Source organism: Rattus rattus, chromosome 5 (genome assembly GCF_011064425.1).
Source record: "Rattus rattus isolate New Zealand chromosome 5, Rrattus_CSIRO_v1, whole genome shotgun sequence".
NCBI classification, from domain to species: domain Eukaryota; kingdom Metazoa; phylum Chordata; class Mammalia; order Rodentia; family Muridae; genus Rattus; species Rattus rattus.
In genome coordinates this window covers 111,908,016-111,927,920 of record NC_046158.1, presented here as the reverse complement: position 1 = coordinate 111,927,920, position 19,905 = coordinate 111,908,016, and the positions used below count along the sequence as shown (strand labels likewise).

General features: G+C 43.8%; 1 protein-coding gene and 1 pseudogene across 1 annotated transcript in view; both read left to right on the top strand.

Moving 5' to 3' along the window:
* Nucleotides 1–14,819, top strand: part of Tmem230 (transmembrane protein 230) — a 49,274-nt gene extending 34,455 nt beyond the window's left edge. The window contains exon 6 of the mRNA XM_032904264.1: nt 14,704–14,819. Within this exon, the coding sequence (XP_032760155.1) occupies nt 14,704–14,724 (21 nt within the window). The 3' untranslated portion in view covers nt 14,725–14,819. The remainder of the gene's footprint in view (nt 1–14,703) is intronic.
* A 1,694-nt stretch (nt 14,820–16,513) lies between these two features.
* Nucleotides 16,514–17,477, top strand: LOC116901007 (annotated as a pseudogene).
* Nucleotides 17,478–19,905: the final 2,428 nt, after the last annotated feature.

Below are 19,905 nucleotides of genomic sequence, written 5' to 3'. Positions count from 1 at the left end.
TCATCCAGTTTATTTTTGTTTGTTTGTTTGTTTGTTTTGCAACTTGTTTTGTTTTATTTTTTGAGACATGGTTTCACTGTGTAGCCCTGGCTGGCCTTGAACTCACAGAGACCCACCTGCTTCTGTCTCCTGAGTGCTGGGATTACAAGTGTGTGCTACCACCACCAGGCAAGAAACTAGTCTCTTTAGTGAATACTTAGGAAACTATAGTTTCTTGTGTGTAAACTCGGTTACTAAGCAGAGAAAAAGCACGGAGTGTTTCTCAAACACATCTGGAATAGAATCTTGTAGAACAAACACTAGTACATGTTCCAGAACAGACCCTATGCTGCCCAGGACACTATTTGCGAAAGGGTTTTTGTTTTGCTTTGTTTTGTTTTCTGTCTCAATCAAACGTCATTCCCCTCAGTTGTTAGCCTCTCTCATCTGACCCTCTTAGGGTGTTCGCTCCTGATTCTACAACGCTGGATGTCTAGAGCGCCTCTGACATTGATTTTGTCTGCAAATCAAAGCAGCCGTGTCCTCGTGTTATGCACAGATAATTGCTTGTCCTAAACCTCTGAATAGGGAAGGCATACATTTCATCTCCCAGAATGACTTAGGTAGGGGCTGCCTAAACAGCACTTCTTGTACTCTCTCGCAGAGATGAGTCATCTGCAAGCATGGCATTGCTGGTATACATGTCATTAGAGCAGTTTAGGGCGGGGCCCGGGCAGTTTAGGGTGGGGCCCGAGCACTTGCACCACTCACAGGCTCCCTGGATGCTGATACTGTGCACCTTGGAACTTCCCAGATAGCGAGGGACAAGCCTACTGTGTTGATATGGAATCAGCCTGCCTCTTCACGGTGGGAAGGAACGCCATGATTAATTAGTGCAGCCAATGACGAGAAAAATGTTGAGCTGTGAGTAGCTGCTGTCTCTATATTTACCCTCGTGGTGCCTCTCTTTAAAAATGACATATTCCACAGAGGATTTTTTAAAAGTTGGTTATTCATAGCATAAAATGTTATGCAGCCATGGAATTAATGTTCTTTGTTACGGCGAGAATCTGAAATGTCATTCCTTAGACTCATGTTGTGAATGTTTGTTCCCTGTCTGGTGGAACTGTGGAATGTGAGAAAACATGTAACCCTTAGGAGGAAGGACCTAACTGGCAGGTAGGGTACAGGGGATGGGCACCTCGATATTTACCCTTGCTCTCTGCTCTCTTCTTTCTGGTCCACGGCGATGGACACTCCTACCATAGACCTGAACTCTGCCTGCCTTCTCTACTTGTGGAAGTGAGAGTGTAGTTAAACCACCAAACCAGACTACTCCATGGGTTGGAGGGAAAGTTTACTGGGGGTAACAACCTGCTGTGCTGATTCTGAGAACGGAGGACATCGGCTTGGTGGGAAAGCAAACAGATGTTACACGGTAGTCAGCAGGGGCAAGGGGGTGTCCTTGAGCTGATCCAGGCTGCTTGGGCTAATCTGGAACTAGATGCCCTTTCATGAAGTAGTTGGTCATTGGGGCAAATAAGGTAAGCAGTAGTTTTCCTGGTAAGCAGCAAAGCAAACCAAAACAAACACCTTACAAGATTCTTGAGGAATGCTGAGTTTATGCTTCTGTTTACCTGATAATAATTCTTCTGTTTGCTTGGTCAGATTATTTTTGTCCTAGTGGCTTACTTCTAGCAGCTTAGACTCACCGTCTACATGTTCCGCAGTCTCCCTAATTAGGGCCACAAGCTGGGGAATCCAATTAAAACATGAATTTGTAAGGGACGTTTCCATTTCAAAGCATAATATTGTGCCCTGGCCCCCAAAGGGTTACGGCCATCTCTTAATACATATGTGTTTAATCAGATTTAAACTTTTCTAAAGTGTTTAACCAGTCCTGACATTATTCAGAAGTCAGCTGAGGAATAATGAGATGGTTCAGTAGGTAAAAGATGTTCTACCAGCCTGATGACTTGAGTTTAATCCCAGGGACACACATGGTAGAAGGACAGAATAAACACTCACAAATTGTCATCTGACCTATACACAGACGCCATGACACACACACACACACACACACACACACACACACACACATATACATACTGTGGCACACATGAACCCAACCTCCACTGCATGCATGCATGCATATTAAAAAGTCTAAGGGCTGGGGATTTAGCTCAGTGGTAGAGCGCTTACCTAGGAAGCATAAGGCCCTGTTCGGTCCCCAGCTCAAAAAAAAAAAAAAAAAAAAAAAAAAGTCTAAAGTTCGGGGTTGGAGCGATGGTTCAGTGGTTAAGAGCACTAGCTGCTCTTCCAAAGGACCTGGGTTCAATTCCCAGCAACCACATGGCAGCTCACAATCTTTTGTTCCAAGGGATCCAATATCCTTACACAGACAAACATGCAGGCAGAACACCAATATACAGGAAATAAAAAGAAACCAATCATTAAACAAAAAAGTCTAAAGTTCAAAGTTTCCTTTGAGACTCAAAAGCAAAAAACAAGTAAACAAAAATACCAAAACCAACCAAACAAAGAAACAAAATGTCCGTTGAGCTTCTGTAAATTCACAAAGAAAATTATATAGTTCCTATATTCAATAGTAGAGAATGAGCATCCCAGTTCCAAACCAGGAGCTGGAGAATCATGAGGGACTGGACCAAAGCAAGAGCAAAGCCTGGCAGAGCATTAAACCCTAGAGAGCCACATTTGGCAACCGACTGGTGGCGGAGCAATGTGTGCCACCAGGCTTAGCAACCCCACCCCTCCACATCCTCTCCAACATGAGCTGTCCTTGGTTTTGTTATCTTGGCCATTATGACTGGGGTAATACGAAATCTCAAAGTAAAATTGTTGGGGTTTTGGTTTCTGTTTTGAGACAAGATCCCTCTATGTAGTCCTGACTATCTTAGAACTCACTATGTAGACCAGGCTAGCCTGAAACTCATGGCGATCTGCCAGCTTTTGCCTCCTCAGTGCTAAGACGAAAGGTGTGTGCCACCATGCCAGGCTTCAAAGCAGTTTTAATTTGCCTATCTCTGATGTTCTCAGCCTGTCCTTAAAAGTCTCGCTGAGTTTTTCATAGTCTTTTATTTCTGTAATTCCTTAAAACCAACGGAAGGGGTAAGCACCAAGTTTTGCTGATAACTCAAGTACTAGCTGGGCCTCCTTGAACTACAACCAGAGAGGCTCTGAGGGATACATTTGAACCCAGGGAAATACTTCCAATACGTCCCTTCCCACCAACATGCCCTGGAGACTATTTTAAAGGAATGTCTTCTAGGTGAGTGTTTCGTTTTACACACCCTGAGGTGTGGTCTTGTTGTCAAAACCATTCTCTACTGTCCCAGGGCAAAGTTCACAGCTTTTTAGCAGCACTAATCTCTTTAACACTGCAGCAGCTGCATCCGCACTGGTTTGTCTCTCCTTTAAACTCGCCTCTTATGGCCAAACTGCACATTTTTCAAATCTTTTTGTTCCACTTTTGGCTCCAAATTCTCCCTGTAATTCTGGCTACAACCAGCCAGCAAAAACCATTCCACAGTCTGAATGCTATGCTGCCTTGAAATTACTCTGCCAAAGTAATTAATGAAGCCTCATTTCAAAATGTTCAGAGACAGATTATTTCCCAGAATATAATACCAGTGGTCTCTAGTTGAAGTCCCAAGAGTCTTTCCTCCCTATCTGAAACTTTATGACCTGATCTCTCGTCTATGTTTTATTGTCATTATTCTATGTGTGTGCCTGATGGTGCTACAGAGCACATGGTGTGGGACCCAGAGGACAGCTTGACAGAGCCGGTTCTCTCCAGCTACCTCTCTGTCGGGTCTGAGGAGTAAACCTGGGCCTGTTGGCTTGCATCATGGCTAGTGCCTTAATCCGCCAAACCTCTCTGGCCCAAAGCTTTTAATTTTTTTTTTTTTTTTTTGCTTTTCTTGAAAATATATTTATTTTTAATTTTTGTGTATGTTTATCTGCCTCCATGAGTTTATGTGGACCACATGCATGTAAGTGCCCATGGAAACCAGAAGAGGGTGTTGTATTCCTTAGAACTAGAGTTATAAGCAATTGTGAACCACCCAGTATGAGTGCTAAAAACTGAAACCAGGTCCTTTGAAGAAACTCCTCTTAAAGCTGATCCATCTCTCTGGCCCGTCAATTCTTTGTTTTATATGATATGATGTGCTCTACTATAATTTTATTAGAGAGTATGTGTTTGTATGTGCACATGCACACCTCATAGCACATATGTGAAGGTCAAAGAACAAGTTTTGGGAGTCAGTTGTTGTCCACATTTCTACTGATGTTCTGAATCTTTAAACTCCCACCGAGTTGCCCATTCACGTGTAGCTACAGCATTCTGGGGCATTTCTTGCCCACATCTGCAAACTCTTTCACATTCCTCCTGAAAAACATCGAAAGGGCTTAAAAGGCACCTAGCCAGACTTTCTCACAGCAACAGCCCACTCTTATGCCAGTTTTCTATAGCAGTTAATTTGCATCCCTTTCATCAAAATACCGGAGAGAAACAACCTGGGGTGGGGTTGGGGGGGGCAAGTGCTAGGGAGCTGAGCCAGGAGGATTTTGAGTTAGAGGCCAGTTCAGTCTACATAGCAAGATCTGGCTGACCCAGTACAGATCAAACATACGATAGAGAGGTCAGTCTCAAAGTATATCAAGGCAAGATGGGAATGTCTGAGGATGAAGGTCAGTGTGTGTTTAGAACATGAAAAGGCCTGGGTCCAACCTCCATCATTAACATATCAAAGTGGACCTGGTCACCTAGTTCTCCCAGCATTCCTCAGTCCCAGCATCCCTGTCACATGGTAGGGCTGGCATACCCTGCCATCTACCCCTAAACTCTTCAGCCCAGGCATTGGGCTACCCATCCCCCAAAGGCTCTTCCCTATATAACTCAGGCATTTTGGTTACCCACCCCTTTTATACCTTTGCCCTCTTGGCTGCTACACCTGGTTCCCCTCTCTCCCCTCTCTTTTCCCTTCTACTCTCCCCACGTGGCCCAGCTCAATCTGCTCATGTCCAGCTTGGACTTTCCCAGACATCTCTGCCTCTGACTATGCTCTCCCTTTTATCCACAATGAATTTTCTCCTCCACTACACCTGGAAGCAGTCGTATCTTATTTATTTAACTGAGAAGGGACTTCTAGTGCCTGTCTCTCCTCTTCATTTCCTTTTCCAATTCCTGAAGATCATCTTGCCCATCTTGTTCTGCCTTGGAGTTCTGAAGGAAATGACAGAATGTGTCATTAGCAGCACAAAAGAGAAATCAAGACTAAGAGGGGGTAAGGACAACAACGGAGCCACACAGGAAGTAGAGCTTGGGGACTTGAGTTGGAAGGAGGCTTTTTTTGAGATGTGAGAGAGGGGGATTGCTCTTGGGATATCAGCTGAGGAGGAGGGGCAGCGGGTGCTTTCTCGGCCTCTCTGAGCTCTCAGGCTTTCAGTTCAGCATCTGGCTCCTTAGTCTTCATGGGTAAAATCGAACGATTGAGATTTCGTTAAAAGGCAACAGTGAAATAATTCACTCAGTGGATCTGAGTATAAGCTGTTGGGAGCAGAGGAAGTCCTGGGTGCATTGTGTTGCTGACATGAACACAACTGTGTCAGGAACCTCATGTCCCAGGTCCATGGGAATGGCAAAGCCTTCTTCTGGTCTATGTGACGTTAACTGCTGGTCCATGTGGATGTTAACTGTGTGTGTAGAAAATGGACCTCAGCTTCTTCCTCCCAGATGTTTACAGCTTAAGAAGGCTCCCTACAGTCTTCCTACTGAGAGTAGCTAACCCACGTCCTTCTACTAAACATAATAGCTGTTCCGTTTTCAGGTTGCATAGTAAAAGGCACCCTCCATCAGATCAAGTACAGTTCTCTCAACCCCAGCTCTTCCCTATACATGTGCTTCTCCTTCATTCCTAAGTCACTCCAGCCAGGGTTCCAGGTCCAAGCACCGGACATGACAGTAAGCCATTCCATGTTTGATTGGATTTATTCCATCCCATAAATCCCTAAAACATGGTGAGATAACCTAATATATTAATTCTTCCTCCAAGCTTTGAGTCTTTTATAATTTGATAAATATTATTTTTATTCCTTCATTCCAAATTACTGATAAATATATTAAATAATACAGAAGTAAGGGCAGGCTTTTAAAGAGCACTTTTAAAGAGTCTGTAAGCTAGACTTGGTAGTGTATGCCTGTGATCCCAACTGAGACAAGAGGATTATTATGAGTTCAAGGCTAGACTGAACTACAAAGCAATTACAGGACAGCAGTATGATCCTGTCTCAAAAGAACAAACATAATTAATAAGGGCACACTAGCAACACACACACACACTATATTAATTATGTGTATGAACATGTCTCAAAGTCAGACATATTTATTATTGTACAAGGATGTTGGGATTTGGCACGGAAGCAGGAGATATTGTGTAAGGCCTTTAGTCTAGGAATGCATTGAATTGTTTTGGGTAGACTATTTTATTTTATGTTTTTGTATTGCTGGAGATTGGATTCAGAGCACTATGTATACTAGACAAGAAGTGCTCTACCATTGAATTATTCTCAAAACCATGTGAAATGATTTTGAATGAGTTACGTTATTGATTAAGCCACATCGCTGCTGCTGCTGCTGAATCCAAACTTTCTTCTTCTTTTGGGTATCAATTAATAATTTCCAAAATTTAAGGTTTTAAAGGAAATTTCTCAAAGGCATCATTGAGCAGATGCGCATAATACTAACACTGGAGATGCTGGGACAGGAGTTTGAGGAATGGTGAAACCCTGGTTCAAAAAAAAGGGGAACATGCACAAACATACACATGCATACATACACATACATACACACACATGCATACAGACAGCATACAAACACACATACATATATACATAGCACACAAATACATGTACATACACAGACACACACACACACACACACACACACACACACACACACAGAGTATAAGATCTCCTAATCTGTATTATTTTAGGTTAAGCCATTTACTATATTAGAATAGTTCTCTCTCTCTCTCTCTCTCTCTCTCTCTCTCTAAGTTTATAGAAACAGGAGTCTTTCTATATTATCAAAGCTCCTAAATTCTAAATTCAAACAATCCTTTGCCTCAAACTCTTGTAAATGTTATGTTTGGAGGCATGCACCCCCATGCCTGGCTCCTTTTGTCTCCTTCATGATGTAGTTATATAGAAAGCTAGATGTTATATACAAGTACACACCTGTTGTCCCAGCTACTTAGAGGCAGAGACAAAGAGGATTGCTAGGAGATCAAGACCACCTTGGGAAGCATAGGGAATCTCAATAAATAAATTAATGAAAGACAGACAGACAGACAGACAGACAGACAGACAAGACAGATAGATTAAGCTAGGAAAGAAAAAGCAGGGGTGGCCCATTGTGGCCCTGTTGTGGTATTCACAGCCTGTGTAGCCAGCCTGTGTTTGAAGCAAGGCTGCTCTGTGTGATCTGTGATGAATAGCAATGCTTTATCTTCCGAAGACAGGTCATAAAGACATCTAGCTCCTCTCTGACTCTCTTGAAGTCCCCACTCTAGACAAAGCCAGCTTCTATGCTATGTGCCACTCAAGCAGTCTCTGAAGATCAGAAGCCCAGATAGGGAGGAACCAACCTGATAGTTATGGGGTGAAGCCTTGGTGCAACCTTTAGAAAGCTAGATAACTGGAACCCTGGGTGACATCTAACGATGACATCAAACAAACCCTGACTCATAAACTTTCATAGCCCAGGATGCCAAGCACGAGAGATGATAAGTATTTATGATCATTCGAAGCAACTTATTACATGACAAGAGCGGCTAACACATAAGTCCTTGAGCCCGTGGCATTAGTCAGCATGGTGAAAAGCAAAGCTTTGATAAGGTTTATTGAAGTAGATGAAAAGGTAGGTTGGAACAAGCCTTGCTCAGATGCACGTAAAAGAAATGTTCTCAACACTTTGTCTGGCCAAGAGACTCTCCCTAAACCGTGTGAAATCTGAGTGCTTTACCTCATGAAGGAGATTGGGTTCTTTTTGTATCTAAGCACACTTAGTTCAGTCCATCAGATTATTAGTGAGAACTATAGTATATCAGACCCATGTGGAGCTGTGAGGGTTAAGTGAGGACACACTTGCTTTCCCTTTAATGGCCCACGCTTTAGCAAAGAAGGCAGCTTATACACAACAAAGAACAGGGCAATAAAGCAGGTACACTTGCTGTGTGGTGACAGCTGTAGGATTGAGAAGGCAGATGACAAGAATAGAATGAACGCACACACGGGGATTCGGGGACATAGATTTTCCAATGGAGTGGAAATGCAGGTAATAAAAAGGCATTCACGGGGTTGGGGATTTAGCCAATGGTAGAGCGCAGGTAAGACCCTGGGTCGGTCCCCAGCTCCGAAAAAAAAAAAAAAAAAAAAAAAAAAAAAAAGAAGAAAAAGGCATTCACTCTACACAGCAAGGATAAAGCAGTGCTGGGTCTAATCAGGGTGGAGCCTGGGAACGTGGGGTGAGCCATGCTGGGCAGGCCTTGGGAGGCCATGTTTAGGCATTGGACTGTCTGCTGTGGTCTGGATGGCAAAGTGATGGAGGGTGGTCCTGAGAGCGGGATGGGTAAGTATGATGGCTTGGATATGTGTCCACTGGCTTACACGCTGGCAGCTCTGTCCATGGGACAGCAACACTGGAAGATGGCAGAACCGCTGAGAGGTGAAGCCCAAAGGACCCTGACAACAAAAGAGGTGGGGCCTGCTGGAAGATAGTCAGATCATAGGAGCACTGCCTTCAGAAGGGGTCAGTGCCCACCTTCTGGGACCAAGATTGATCAGCTTTCGTGACTTGTTATAAAAAAGAGGAAGCATTAAGCTGGGCACATGTATAAGTAATCTCAGCCCTTGAGAGAGGAGGCAGAAGGATCAGAAGGACAAGGCCAGTCTCCTACATAGTGAGTTTGAGGCCAGACTGTGTCTCAAAAAACAGTACCAACAACAAAAACAACAACAAAAAAACACACGCACGCACACACACACACACACCCTGAGCCCACACTGATGGTGATGGCAGGGACCAATCTTGAACGTCTAGCCTTCAGAATTGGAAGCTCAGTAAGACTCTTTTCTTTAAAAAGTACCAAACTGTCTTAGTTTTCTTTCTGGTGCCCTGATTAAATACCCTGACAAAGAACCTAAGAAAGGATGGTTCATAGCTCAAGAATACAGACCATCAGCACCGGGGATCAACAACAGCAGGAGCTCGAGGCACACCCAGTCGAGAAGCAGACTGATTAATGCTGATGTTTGGCTCCCTCTTTCCTTTTTATTTAGTCTAGGATCCGAGCCCATGGAATGGTCTCATCCATATTTACGACGTGTCTTCCCTCCTCAATTAACTTAATCTACACTCCTCATCAGCATCCTCAAGGACTTGTCTTCTAGATGATTCTAAACCAATGGTTCTCAGCCTGTGAACCATGACTCCTCTGGGGTCGAACAACCCTTTCACTGGGGTCACACAAGACCATCCTGCATTTCAGATATTTACGTTATGATTCATAATATTACATAGCAAAATTACAGTTACGAAGTAGCAATGCAAATAATTTTATGATGGGAGGGTCACCACAGCACAAAGAACCGTATTAAAGGGTGGCAGCATTAGGAAGGTTGAAAGTCACTCTTCTAGGTCCTGTCAGGTTGACAGTCAGTATTAACCACCACATACGTCTTTTGTTAGAGAAACAGAAAATAGACTAACACAGTAAATGTTTTAAGCCAGAACAAAATATACGCTCGATAGCATTACAAAAAGGAACTCTTGAGAAACTGAGGCAAAGAAAGAGTTCTGGGATGAACTTTGCCTAGGAGAAAGTTGCTGATGCCCTGAGACCCTGGTTGCAGGAACAGATAGGAAGGAACAGGTTCAAGGATCGTTTCAAAGACAGAGAGTAATATGCACTGCCTTGGTAAACTGCCATGCGCCATTTGAGTGTACTGAAAGGGTTACTCTGGACGCAAGGTTGTGCCATGTCTCATTCCAGACCCAAGCAAGTTTGTCTCAAAGAGTGCCCCACGGTCTTTCAGCTGCAGGTAGGATGACCTTGCCAATTGTGACAAAGGGAGAAAAACAGCAAGACAGTCTAAGAGTAAAAACATCATGTCCTTGAGAATAGCCAGAAAGCAAACCATTTCCAACAGATATTACTACTGTTTACCCTGTGATCTGAAAGTGTCTGCTGTGTGAATGGGAATCGCAGCCCGGGAGAAAAAGTTTGCTAGGGAGCTGCGCTGACTTGGGTCAATCTTCCCACTAGGTGTTTACTAGATGTTGTGAGCAATCAATTTGATGATGTCGTCTCTATCTCTTGCTATTTATTCTTTTACTTGTAAGCCTCAGCTAAGAGGATACAAGTCTTCTGAGACAAGGTTCTACCAGGACTCTCTTGATCAGGAACTCTAGCTGATGGCCTAAATAGGACTTCCCCGGGTTACTTCTGCTGGATGTTTGAGCTCCAATTTGGTGATGTTTAGCAACTTATCCATCTACCTACCATCTATAACTTGCTACTTATTCTTTTACTTTGGCTTGATATATGCATAATAAACAGACTCGTTCAAAACTAAAACGTATGGCTACCATAGCCATTCTCCGCAGCATACAGAACATAAGAGAAAAAAATATGATCATAGTGAAACTTTACATTTCCATCTCTAGATCCTAGGGTTTAAAGTAGAATAATCTCATTCATAATAGCTCCCAGAAAAGTACTAAGAATAATCCTAACCAAAAAAGAGACCTCTCTGATGGCTGTTCTTGGTTGTTAACCCAACTATATCTGGAATGAACTACAATCCAGAAATGGAGGGCACCCCTGGGAGAGATTTTCTGCTTGGTATGAAGTGGGTGAATCCCACTTCCAATACAGATCTTGGAGGTCGGACAACACACCTTTGATCCAGATCTTTAGGCAGGGAGACACATGTCTTTGATCTGTTCTGGATCTTGAGGTGGGAAGGCATGCCTTTAATCTGGGCCACATCTGTTGCAGGAAGTATGTATAGGGACACAGAGGAAGGAAGCACTTGGTCTTTGCCTGCTGGCCCTCACCTTGCTACCCCATCCTTTTCTTCATTGGCATTGGAGCCTACATCTTCAGGATGCCAGCATATGTAGAAGACTGAGACACCCAGATGACACAGCCAACCTTGTGGGACGGAGCAACTACTAGATTCTTGGACTTCTGCTCACAGATAGCCACTGTTGTATTAGCTGGACTGCAGTCTGTAAGTCAGTAAATTAAATTAGATCTGTGAAATATGACATTGGAATTTTGATGGTTGTTTCATTAAATCTGTAGATTAATTTTGAATATACACACATACACAGACAGACAGACAGACACACACACACACACACACACACACACACACACACACACACACACTGAGAGAGACAGAGAGACGACCATAAGTCTGTCATTAGATAAGTTCTGTGACTTTGGGGAACCCTGACTAACACAAGCTCTAATGCAAGTGAAAACTTGAAAACCCTGAAAAGGAAGTCATAAAGACATTAGATGATAGAAAAACCTTCCTTGTTTCTGGATTTGCAGAATTAACATTTAGAAATGGCCATATTACAAAAATTAATGGCTGTATTATCAAAATTTCAATATCATATTCCACAGAAAAAAAAACAATACAGTAATTCACATGGATCCCACATGAATAGCCAAGACCCATGAGTAGCTAAAACAATCTTAAAGAGTAGGAACATAGGTGAAAGCTGGACCGTTCAGTAAGGCTTTCAGGTTAGATCCAGCTCTAACAATCAGTCTTGTGCCCTAAGTCTCCAGGGTATCCACAATAGGGGCTGACTTTCAACCTTGAAGAGGTAACCAAGGGCAACAGCTATGGTGTATATATATGTGTGTGTGTGTGTGTGTGTGTGTGTGTGTGTGTGTGTGTATAAATATACATATATATATACATACATATATATACAGAGAGAGAGAGAGAGAGAGAGAGAGAGAGAGAGAGAGAGAGAGAGAGAGAGTGTATTGGGAGTTACTTGGACTTCCCTGACCAGTGACTCAAAACGAGGTTGCTTGTGCCTGGCACTAAGATTTTTGTTAGTTTGTGGTTCTTGAATTGTCAGCCCAAGTGGCATAACTTCTGTGCTGTTTGGAATGAGCATAGGCACCATAGGCTCAAATATTTGAATGCCTAGGCATCAGGGAGTGAAGTATTATCCCTTTTGCACAGGATTTCCTTGGCTATCTGGGGGTTTTCAGATACCATATGAATTTAAGGATGCCTTTTTGTCTATTTCTGTGAGAAATACTGTGACTATTTTGACTGGGATTGCACTGAATATGTACATTGCTTTTGGTATGATGAACATTCTTGCAACATTAATTCTACTGATCCAAGGTTGTGGGATGACTTCCCATTTCATAATGTCTATCTCCATTTCTTCCTTCAGATATTGAATTGTCCATTGTAGGTGTCTTTTGCCTTCTCACATAGATGTTATCTCAAGTTGTCTCATTTTCTTGGGTGCTATTATAAATGGGAGTGTGGCCATCATCCCTTTCTCAATGTTTGTTGTTCGTCTACAGAAAGGCTTTGATTTGAACTTTGGTTTTCTGCCACTTTGCTGAAATTGCTGGTTGTTTCTGGAAGTTTTCTGGTGGAGCTTTTGGCATCTCCGATGTGTACATCATGTCATCTGCAAAGACTTCTCCCTGCCGACCTTTACTTGCCCTCTCTTGCCCTATTGCTCTAGCTAGTGCTTCCTGCCTACACTAAAAGGACTGGGATGGTGGGCAGTCTTGCCTCATTCCTGGTTTCAGAGGTCGCTTCAAGTCTTCCTCCACTGAGGATGACATTGACTGGCTCGGTCACATAGAACCTCTGCCAGGCCTCAGTGTGTTCCCTCCAGTCCGACCGTCTCCAGGACTTTATCATGAAAGCATGCTGGATTTTCTCAGAGGCTTTGTCTAAATCTATTGAGATGGTCATGTGAATTTGTCTTTAGGTCCATTAATATGATTTATTATCTTTATTGACTTACATATGTTGAATGAACCCTGCATTTCCCAGAGAAAGTCAATTTTTACAATGGTAAACAATCATCTTGTAATGTGTTTGTATTTAGTATGCTAGTACAGTACTAAGGATGTTTGCACCATCAGGGATGTGGTCTAGAGTTTAGGTTTTTTGTCATGCATTTGGTTTCAGTGTTTGCAAGCTGCCAAGACGTGGGATCAATTAATAATCCTACCCAGCTACAACATCTATAAACTACAACAAGGACCAATAGGGCAAGATATTAGTAAGGGGGCAGCAAGTGACTCTCACATGTTGGTGGTAATAAAAATCCAATTAGACTTAAGTCCAGTCAACAGGAGGAAGTCATGAAACCTAGTACTAGAAACCTAGCCACTTCCTGGAGCTCGAGATGCCATAAATATCAGAAGATAACCTGCTACTGCCACTTTGACACACCAGGTAATGCCTTGCCACATTCAAAATCTCATCCCAATACCACAGATAAACAGCTACCACCCCTTGTCTCAAAGACAAAAAGAAACATAAAATAAAAAGAAATTTGACAAATATTGGAGTGGATACAGGGGAAAAGGAACTCTTATTAGCTGCTGGATGGTGTGCAGCAACTAGTATCCATACATTATTCATAAATACTCATATATTAAATGGATATTTAATATCCATTACAGAGATCTATTTAGAGAATCCTCAAAAATTAAAACTATAACTACCATATGATCCAGCTATACTAATCTTGGACCCGTACCCAAAGAACTCCATATTCTACCACAAAAATATATGTACAAGCGTGTTTATTGCTGTTCTATTTACAATAGCAAGGATCTTGAACTAAGTAAAAGACAAGCCGATGGGAACTTCAGATTATCTGAAGCACTGAGACTCAGTGCAAACGTGGGAAGCTCCTGGTGGCAGCCCAGATAAAACAAGGTGGAAGGAGGAAGCTTTGCTCTTTGCTGGCTTGCCTTCACTTTGGTTGGCAAGGTCATCTATCCTGTTGCTGCACTGCTAGTTCACTGCTATTAGGACTAGTTTCTTTGGACTCCCAGCACACACTGAAGACAAGTAGCTCTCCCAGAAAGCCCTGTGCCTTCAGCACCAGATTGGGGCAGCTGAGACATCCAGCCTTGTGGACTGAGCAACTCCTGGATCTCAGGCTCTCCTACTGGATCTGGGCATTGTTGGACTGCTCCAACAGTATCCCCTTTTACTATCTATTCATCCTAGCAGTTCTGTTCCTCTAGAGAACCGTGACTAATAAAGCCAGTGTCATTTAGAAAGGAGACCAAGAGAGACTCTGGTTGAGAGACAAGGAGGGACAGAGGGCAGGCAAAGGAACATAGGAGACATAGAAGAGGTCTTGTGATGGCTAATCTGCACTGTCACCCTGATGTACCTGGGAAGAGAGAGCTCCGTTGAGAAATTGCCTCCATTAGATTGACCTGTGGAATGCTGTGGGGCATTTTCTTAACTGCTGATTGACATGGGAGAGCCCGGTTCAGTGTGGGCAGTGCCATCCCTAAGCAGTGGGTCTGGGCTATATAAGGAAGTTAGGTAAACATGAACCTGGGAGGAAGCCAGTAGACGTCTTATCTGTGCTTCAGCTCCTGCCTCCAGGGTCCTGACTTGAGCCTCTGACTTGTTTCTCTTGAAGATGGACTGTAATCTGTAAGAAAAAGAAACCCTGGACTGGAGAGATGGCTCAGCAGTTAAGAGCACTGACCGCTCTTCCAGAGGTCCTGAGTTCAATTCCCAGCACCCACATGGTGGCTCACAGCCATCTATAGTGGAGATCCGCTGCCCTCTTCTGGTGTATCTGAAGACAGCAACAGTGTACTCACATACATGAAATAAATGAATAAAATAAAATAAAAAATAAATTAATTAAAAAAATAAGTCATTAAAAAAAAAAAGAAAAGAAAAAGAAACCCTTCCCTCCCGAGTTGCTTCTGGTCCATGTTGTATCACAGTAACGGAGGGCAAACTAGAAGAGGTCACAGAGCAACTGTGTCATAGCTTTTCCTTGTTTTTAAATGGATAAGTGAATTCCACCTTCTGAGTATTGAAGTAGCAATAAGTAAATTAGTATTACGATAAATAGCAATTAAAATAATTCTGTTATTAAAATAAACACAAATTTCATCCAATTGCTGAACTTGATGAGTGAATGAAAGCCATCATTGATAATAAAAGTACGAAACCCTAAGCAGTGCTCCATGGCTTCAGAATGGCCATTCAGACTGCATAGGTGTTCACCAGACCCATAGAACTCAGGCCGGGCAAATGTCTGAATGGCTGCCTTAAACCAGTTGTGTAATGTGTAATGTTTTATCTGTGAACTAATTACAATAAAGTGATTTTGGATAATCTTAAAGGTTGGGTGTGTGTGTGGTGTATGTATATGTGTGTTTGTATGTCTGTGTATGTGTGTTTTGCTGAGGAATTAAATCTTGGTTAAATTAGACAAGTGCTTCCTTGATGGGCTATATCCCCAGCCTTTCATTTTGTTTCATTCTTGGTGCTGGAGAGATGGTTTTGTGATAAAGAGTCCTTATTGCAGCTGAGCATGGTTAATCCCAGTGCTTGGGGGCAGAGGCAGGCAGATGAGAGCCCAGGTTTGGTTCCCAGTATCCACATCTTTTTCCAGAGCACCTGCCTCTGCCATCCACAGGCACCTACTAGCACATATATACTCATAGCTAAAGATAAATAACATATTTTGTACTTTTTAAAGGGAGCTGGAGAGAAGGCTAAGTAAGCTGTTATGAATACTTGTTCTTGCTTGCCGAAGCTCCAGGTTTGATTCCCAGCCCTGGCTTTGTGGTGCACAACTGTCCACAACTCCAATTCCAGAGGATCCAACACCTCCAAGGGCACCAGGCACACACTTGATACACAGATGTTCATGCAAGAAAAACACTTATTTTTCCCCTCCCCCAACCCTGCCCCAAGAAAAGCACTTATACACATAGAATAAATAAGCTAACCAAAACAACAACAAAAAAATCTTTAAATGATGTTTTCATTCTAAGTAAGTTGTCCAGTCTGAATATGAAATCTCTTTGTAGTCCAGGCAGGCCTTGAACTCGTGATCCTAATGTCTTAGCTTTCCAAGTGCTGAGATTACAGGCCTATAACACCAGGCCTGACAAAGACAAGTAGGCTGAGATAGGATGTAGGTGTGCACAATTTTATTTATTGAGCTAGTACCTCACTAAAGGAGAGGAGAAGTGAGGTCAGGAGTCATCCTCTGCGGTCCTCCAGACACCCCTCCCTGTTCTAGTGCTTCGCGGGGGAGGGGGGCTTCAGACTGCTGTACTGGAAGGCTTGTTGTCGAGCAGCGGGCATACGAGATCCTCTTGGGAAGGGTTCCAGAGTGGGTCCCACCAATCGGGGCAACCTTTGCTGAGCCTGACCTGTGTGGATCTGTCGTGGAGGCTTAAGCAACCTGCTCTTTGATGTTCGCTAGAGAACCACGTGCCCAGTGTGGTCGGGGAGCCCCACGAGGTGCTGCTAAGACTCTATGGGGCCATCCTGCAGAGTGTAGACTCCTTGGTATTAGTAAGTGTGATGTTTGCCATACTTGCAGAGAGGTCTCTAGGGCCCCAACTTTATAGAGTGTTTCCAGAGGGGCGCTTGGAACAGTACCTTCCAGTTACTGGGTACAGAGCCGGCCATTGAAAACTCAAGAGCTCCAGGACCCAGTGTTGTCAGGAGCAACAAAGATGGCCCGTTTCCATAGTATGGAGATGCCCTTCACCAAGGAGCCCCGCTGGTTGTCTGGGACCATGGACCCTACCTAAAGCAGATCCAGGACCTGCCTTCCACTGGCCTCCCCCAGACGAACCTGGTGGAGATGTACAACCTCAAGGATGAGATGAACAACCTCAGGAAGTTACTAGACGCTACACCGTCACCAGTGGTCTTCTACCACAATGACATACAGGAAGGAAACATCTTATTGCTCTCAGAGCCAGACAGTGATGACAACCTCATGTTGGTTGATTTTGAGTACAGTAGTTACAAATGGCTTTGACACTGGGAATCATTTCTGTGAGTGGGTTTATGATTATACTTACGAGGATTGGCCTTTCTACAAAGCAAGACCCACAGACTACCTCACTAGAGAACAGCAACTCCATTTCATCTGTCATTATCTAGCGGAGGTTCAGAAAGGTGAGGACCTCTCCAAAGAGGAGCAGAAGAAACAGGAAGACTTGCTGATAGAGATCAGCCGGTATGCCCTGGTGTCTCATTTCTTCTGGGGCCTGTGGTCCACCCCCGAGGCTTCCATGTCCACCATAGAGTTTGGCTGCATGGAGTACACCCAATCCTGGTTCCAGCTCTCCTTCCAGCAGAAGGGGCAGCTGACCAGTTTCCCATCACCGTGAGGATCCAACCCCACCTCATATTTCTCCTGGAGCCTCTGGGGCAGGACCTCGGAGGTAGGGGCAAAGAGCAGAAGACCCCAGAGCCTGGGATGTGCCTCTAAGTGAGACTGTTGTTGAAATAGCTGACCACTGTACCCCTTTTTTAGTACTTGCCCAAGGTGGGTATCTGAGAATCCCTGGGGCTGTGTACCTAAATAAATGAACTTTACAAATACAGAGAGAGAGAGAGGGAGAGAGAGAGGGGGGGGATGGGAAGGGAGGGGAGGGGAGGGGAGCCAAAAGTGGCAGAGGAAGAAGCTGAACAAAGATGTGCCTTTCAACTAGAAGCTGTTCTTAGTCAAATCCCACAGTCCCACAGTGGGCTCAGGAGCATAGCGAACATCCGTGTGTCTGACTCATCTGGAGACAGAACACTGTACCAGGCAGCATTGTTTGAGAGCTACCAGAAGGAAGATAACCTCCCAAGCAAGACAGCCCTGGCTGGCCCTGGCTGAATAGCAGAGTCACCAACAGTCATCCTTCCATCAGCTGAGGGAGCAATGTACTAGGGAGCCCAATGGATTGAGTTCTTATCCCTCGAAAATTCCCTGGGAGCCCTAACCAAACCCAATATTACTGTATTGGGACTTTAAGGAAAGAGCATTAAAATGAGTTTCTTAAGATGCCTCCTTACAGCAGTCTGACTGGAGTTCTTATACAAAAAGGGTATTCAGAACGTAGAGAGACATCACAGATTCGGGCACACAGAGACATCAAGAATGCAGGCACACAGAGAAAGACCATGTGAGGACATAGCAAGAGGATGGCCAGGGGTTGGCGATTTAGCTCAGTGGTAGAGCGCTTGCCTAGCAAGCGCAAGGCCCTGGGTTTGGTCCTCAGCTCTGGAAAAAAAAAAAAAAAGGATGGCCATCTACAAACTGAAGAGAGAGAGCCACCTCACAAAACACCAATCCTGCTGACTCTGAAACCTTCGGAGGAAGTTCCATATGCTGAGGAGAGCTCATTAATGTTCATGAAGCCATGTGGTCAGTGGCATCAGTACGGTAGGCACGGTGAACAGAGCAGGTCCTATAAATGTCCCTTCATCACGATGGAGCCTCCTCACCAAACCCTTTTCTTTTTCACCTCTGCACCTTCAGCCTAGCTCATTTAACTCTGCCATTCTCTCTTTGCTGCCAACTCTAGGAACTAGCTAATTTTCTTGACGGAACACCAGCTGCCTTCCACGGATAGAAGCCAACTGGCTTTCCCAACTTCTCTCCACAGCTTTGACATCTTGATGGAAACAGTGCAATAGCTTAGAGATTTATAATCCTTTAGCAATAAACAGCAGGTAATTGCATGCGTTGCTATAGTTCAGCCCTTAGCCTTAGCATCTATATCCAGGTTTAATGACCTGGGTGATTTGTGCAGTCTTGCCCAAGTCTATAAAGAGCTTAAGAATTGTTTCCGTGAGAGGCAGGTCAGTCGGGAAGACAAGGAGGCAGAAGGGACTAGACTTTCTGAGATGAGATTTTTAACTTACGTGACCATCAATCATTGAGGTTAATATTTATTGATGGCCAATTTTCATTCCAATGCTAGACTTATCTTGAAGCAATAACTCCGTCAATCCAGCTTCCATGTCGAAATGGGAATTCTGTAACCTTCCAATTTACTGCAACAATGAATAACCTAGCAGTGGACACCAAGTCTGTTAAATCTGCTGTTCAGAGATTTGTAGTTTAGTAATGAAATGCGGCTTGTTTTCTGAATCAGAATGAGTGCGCTGGTTTTTTAGAGCTGCCATTACAAGCACATAGAGTGTCTAAAACAGCAGCAACTTATTCCCCCACTCTGCTGGGGGCCAATGAGTCTGAGCCCAAGGGAACCACAAGGCTCATTTCTCCCAAGGCTGCTCTCTTTAGCACATAGATGACTGCTCTCTCTCTCTCTCTCTCTCTCTCTCTCTCTCTCTCTCTCTCTCTCTCTCTCTGAATGTGTGTGTGCGTACATGTCTTCATTCCATTTCCACTGTATGTAACTCATCAAATGTCCTCGTGGACTCAAATGGCCCAGCAATCTCATTGTATTTATTAGGCTCCTTTCTTCCCAGTTGCCTCTTTGCAGTCCTTGCCTCCAAGTACAGTCCCTTTTTAAGATACTAGGAATTAGAACTTCTCAAGACAAAAGAATAGACTTGAATCCATTTTAGAGAGCGACACTTAGAAGTTTGCTTTGGACGCAGCAACAAGAAGATCAGAGGTCAAAGTATAGAGAGCAGAAGTGCACAGGTGTGCCAGGGCCTTTCGCTTGCTGACATTTTTTTTATAGTGTTATTGGGGATCGCATTAAACAGGGTGTTGTGCTCTCATGTGTAGCCAAGGATGGATCTGCCCTGGGAGAGAGAAGCTGCTGCCTTTGAGTGATTTTTGAGAAGCACCCCTTC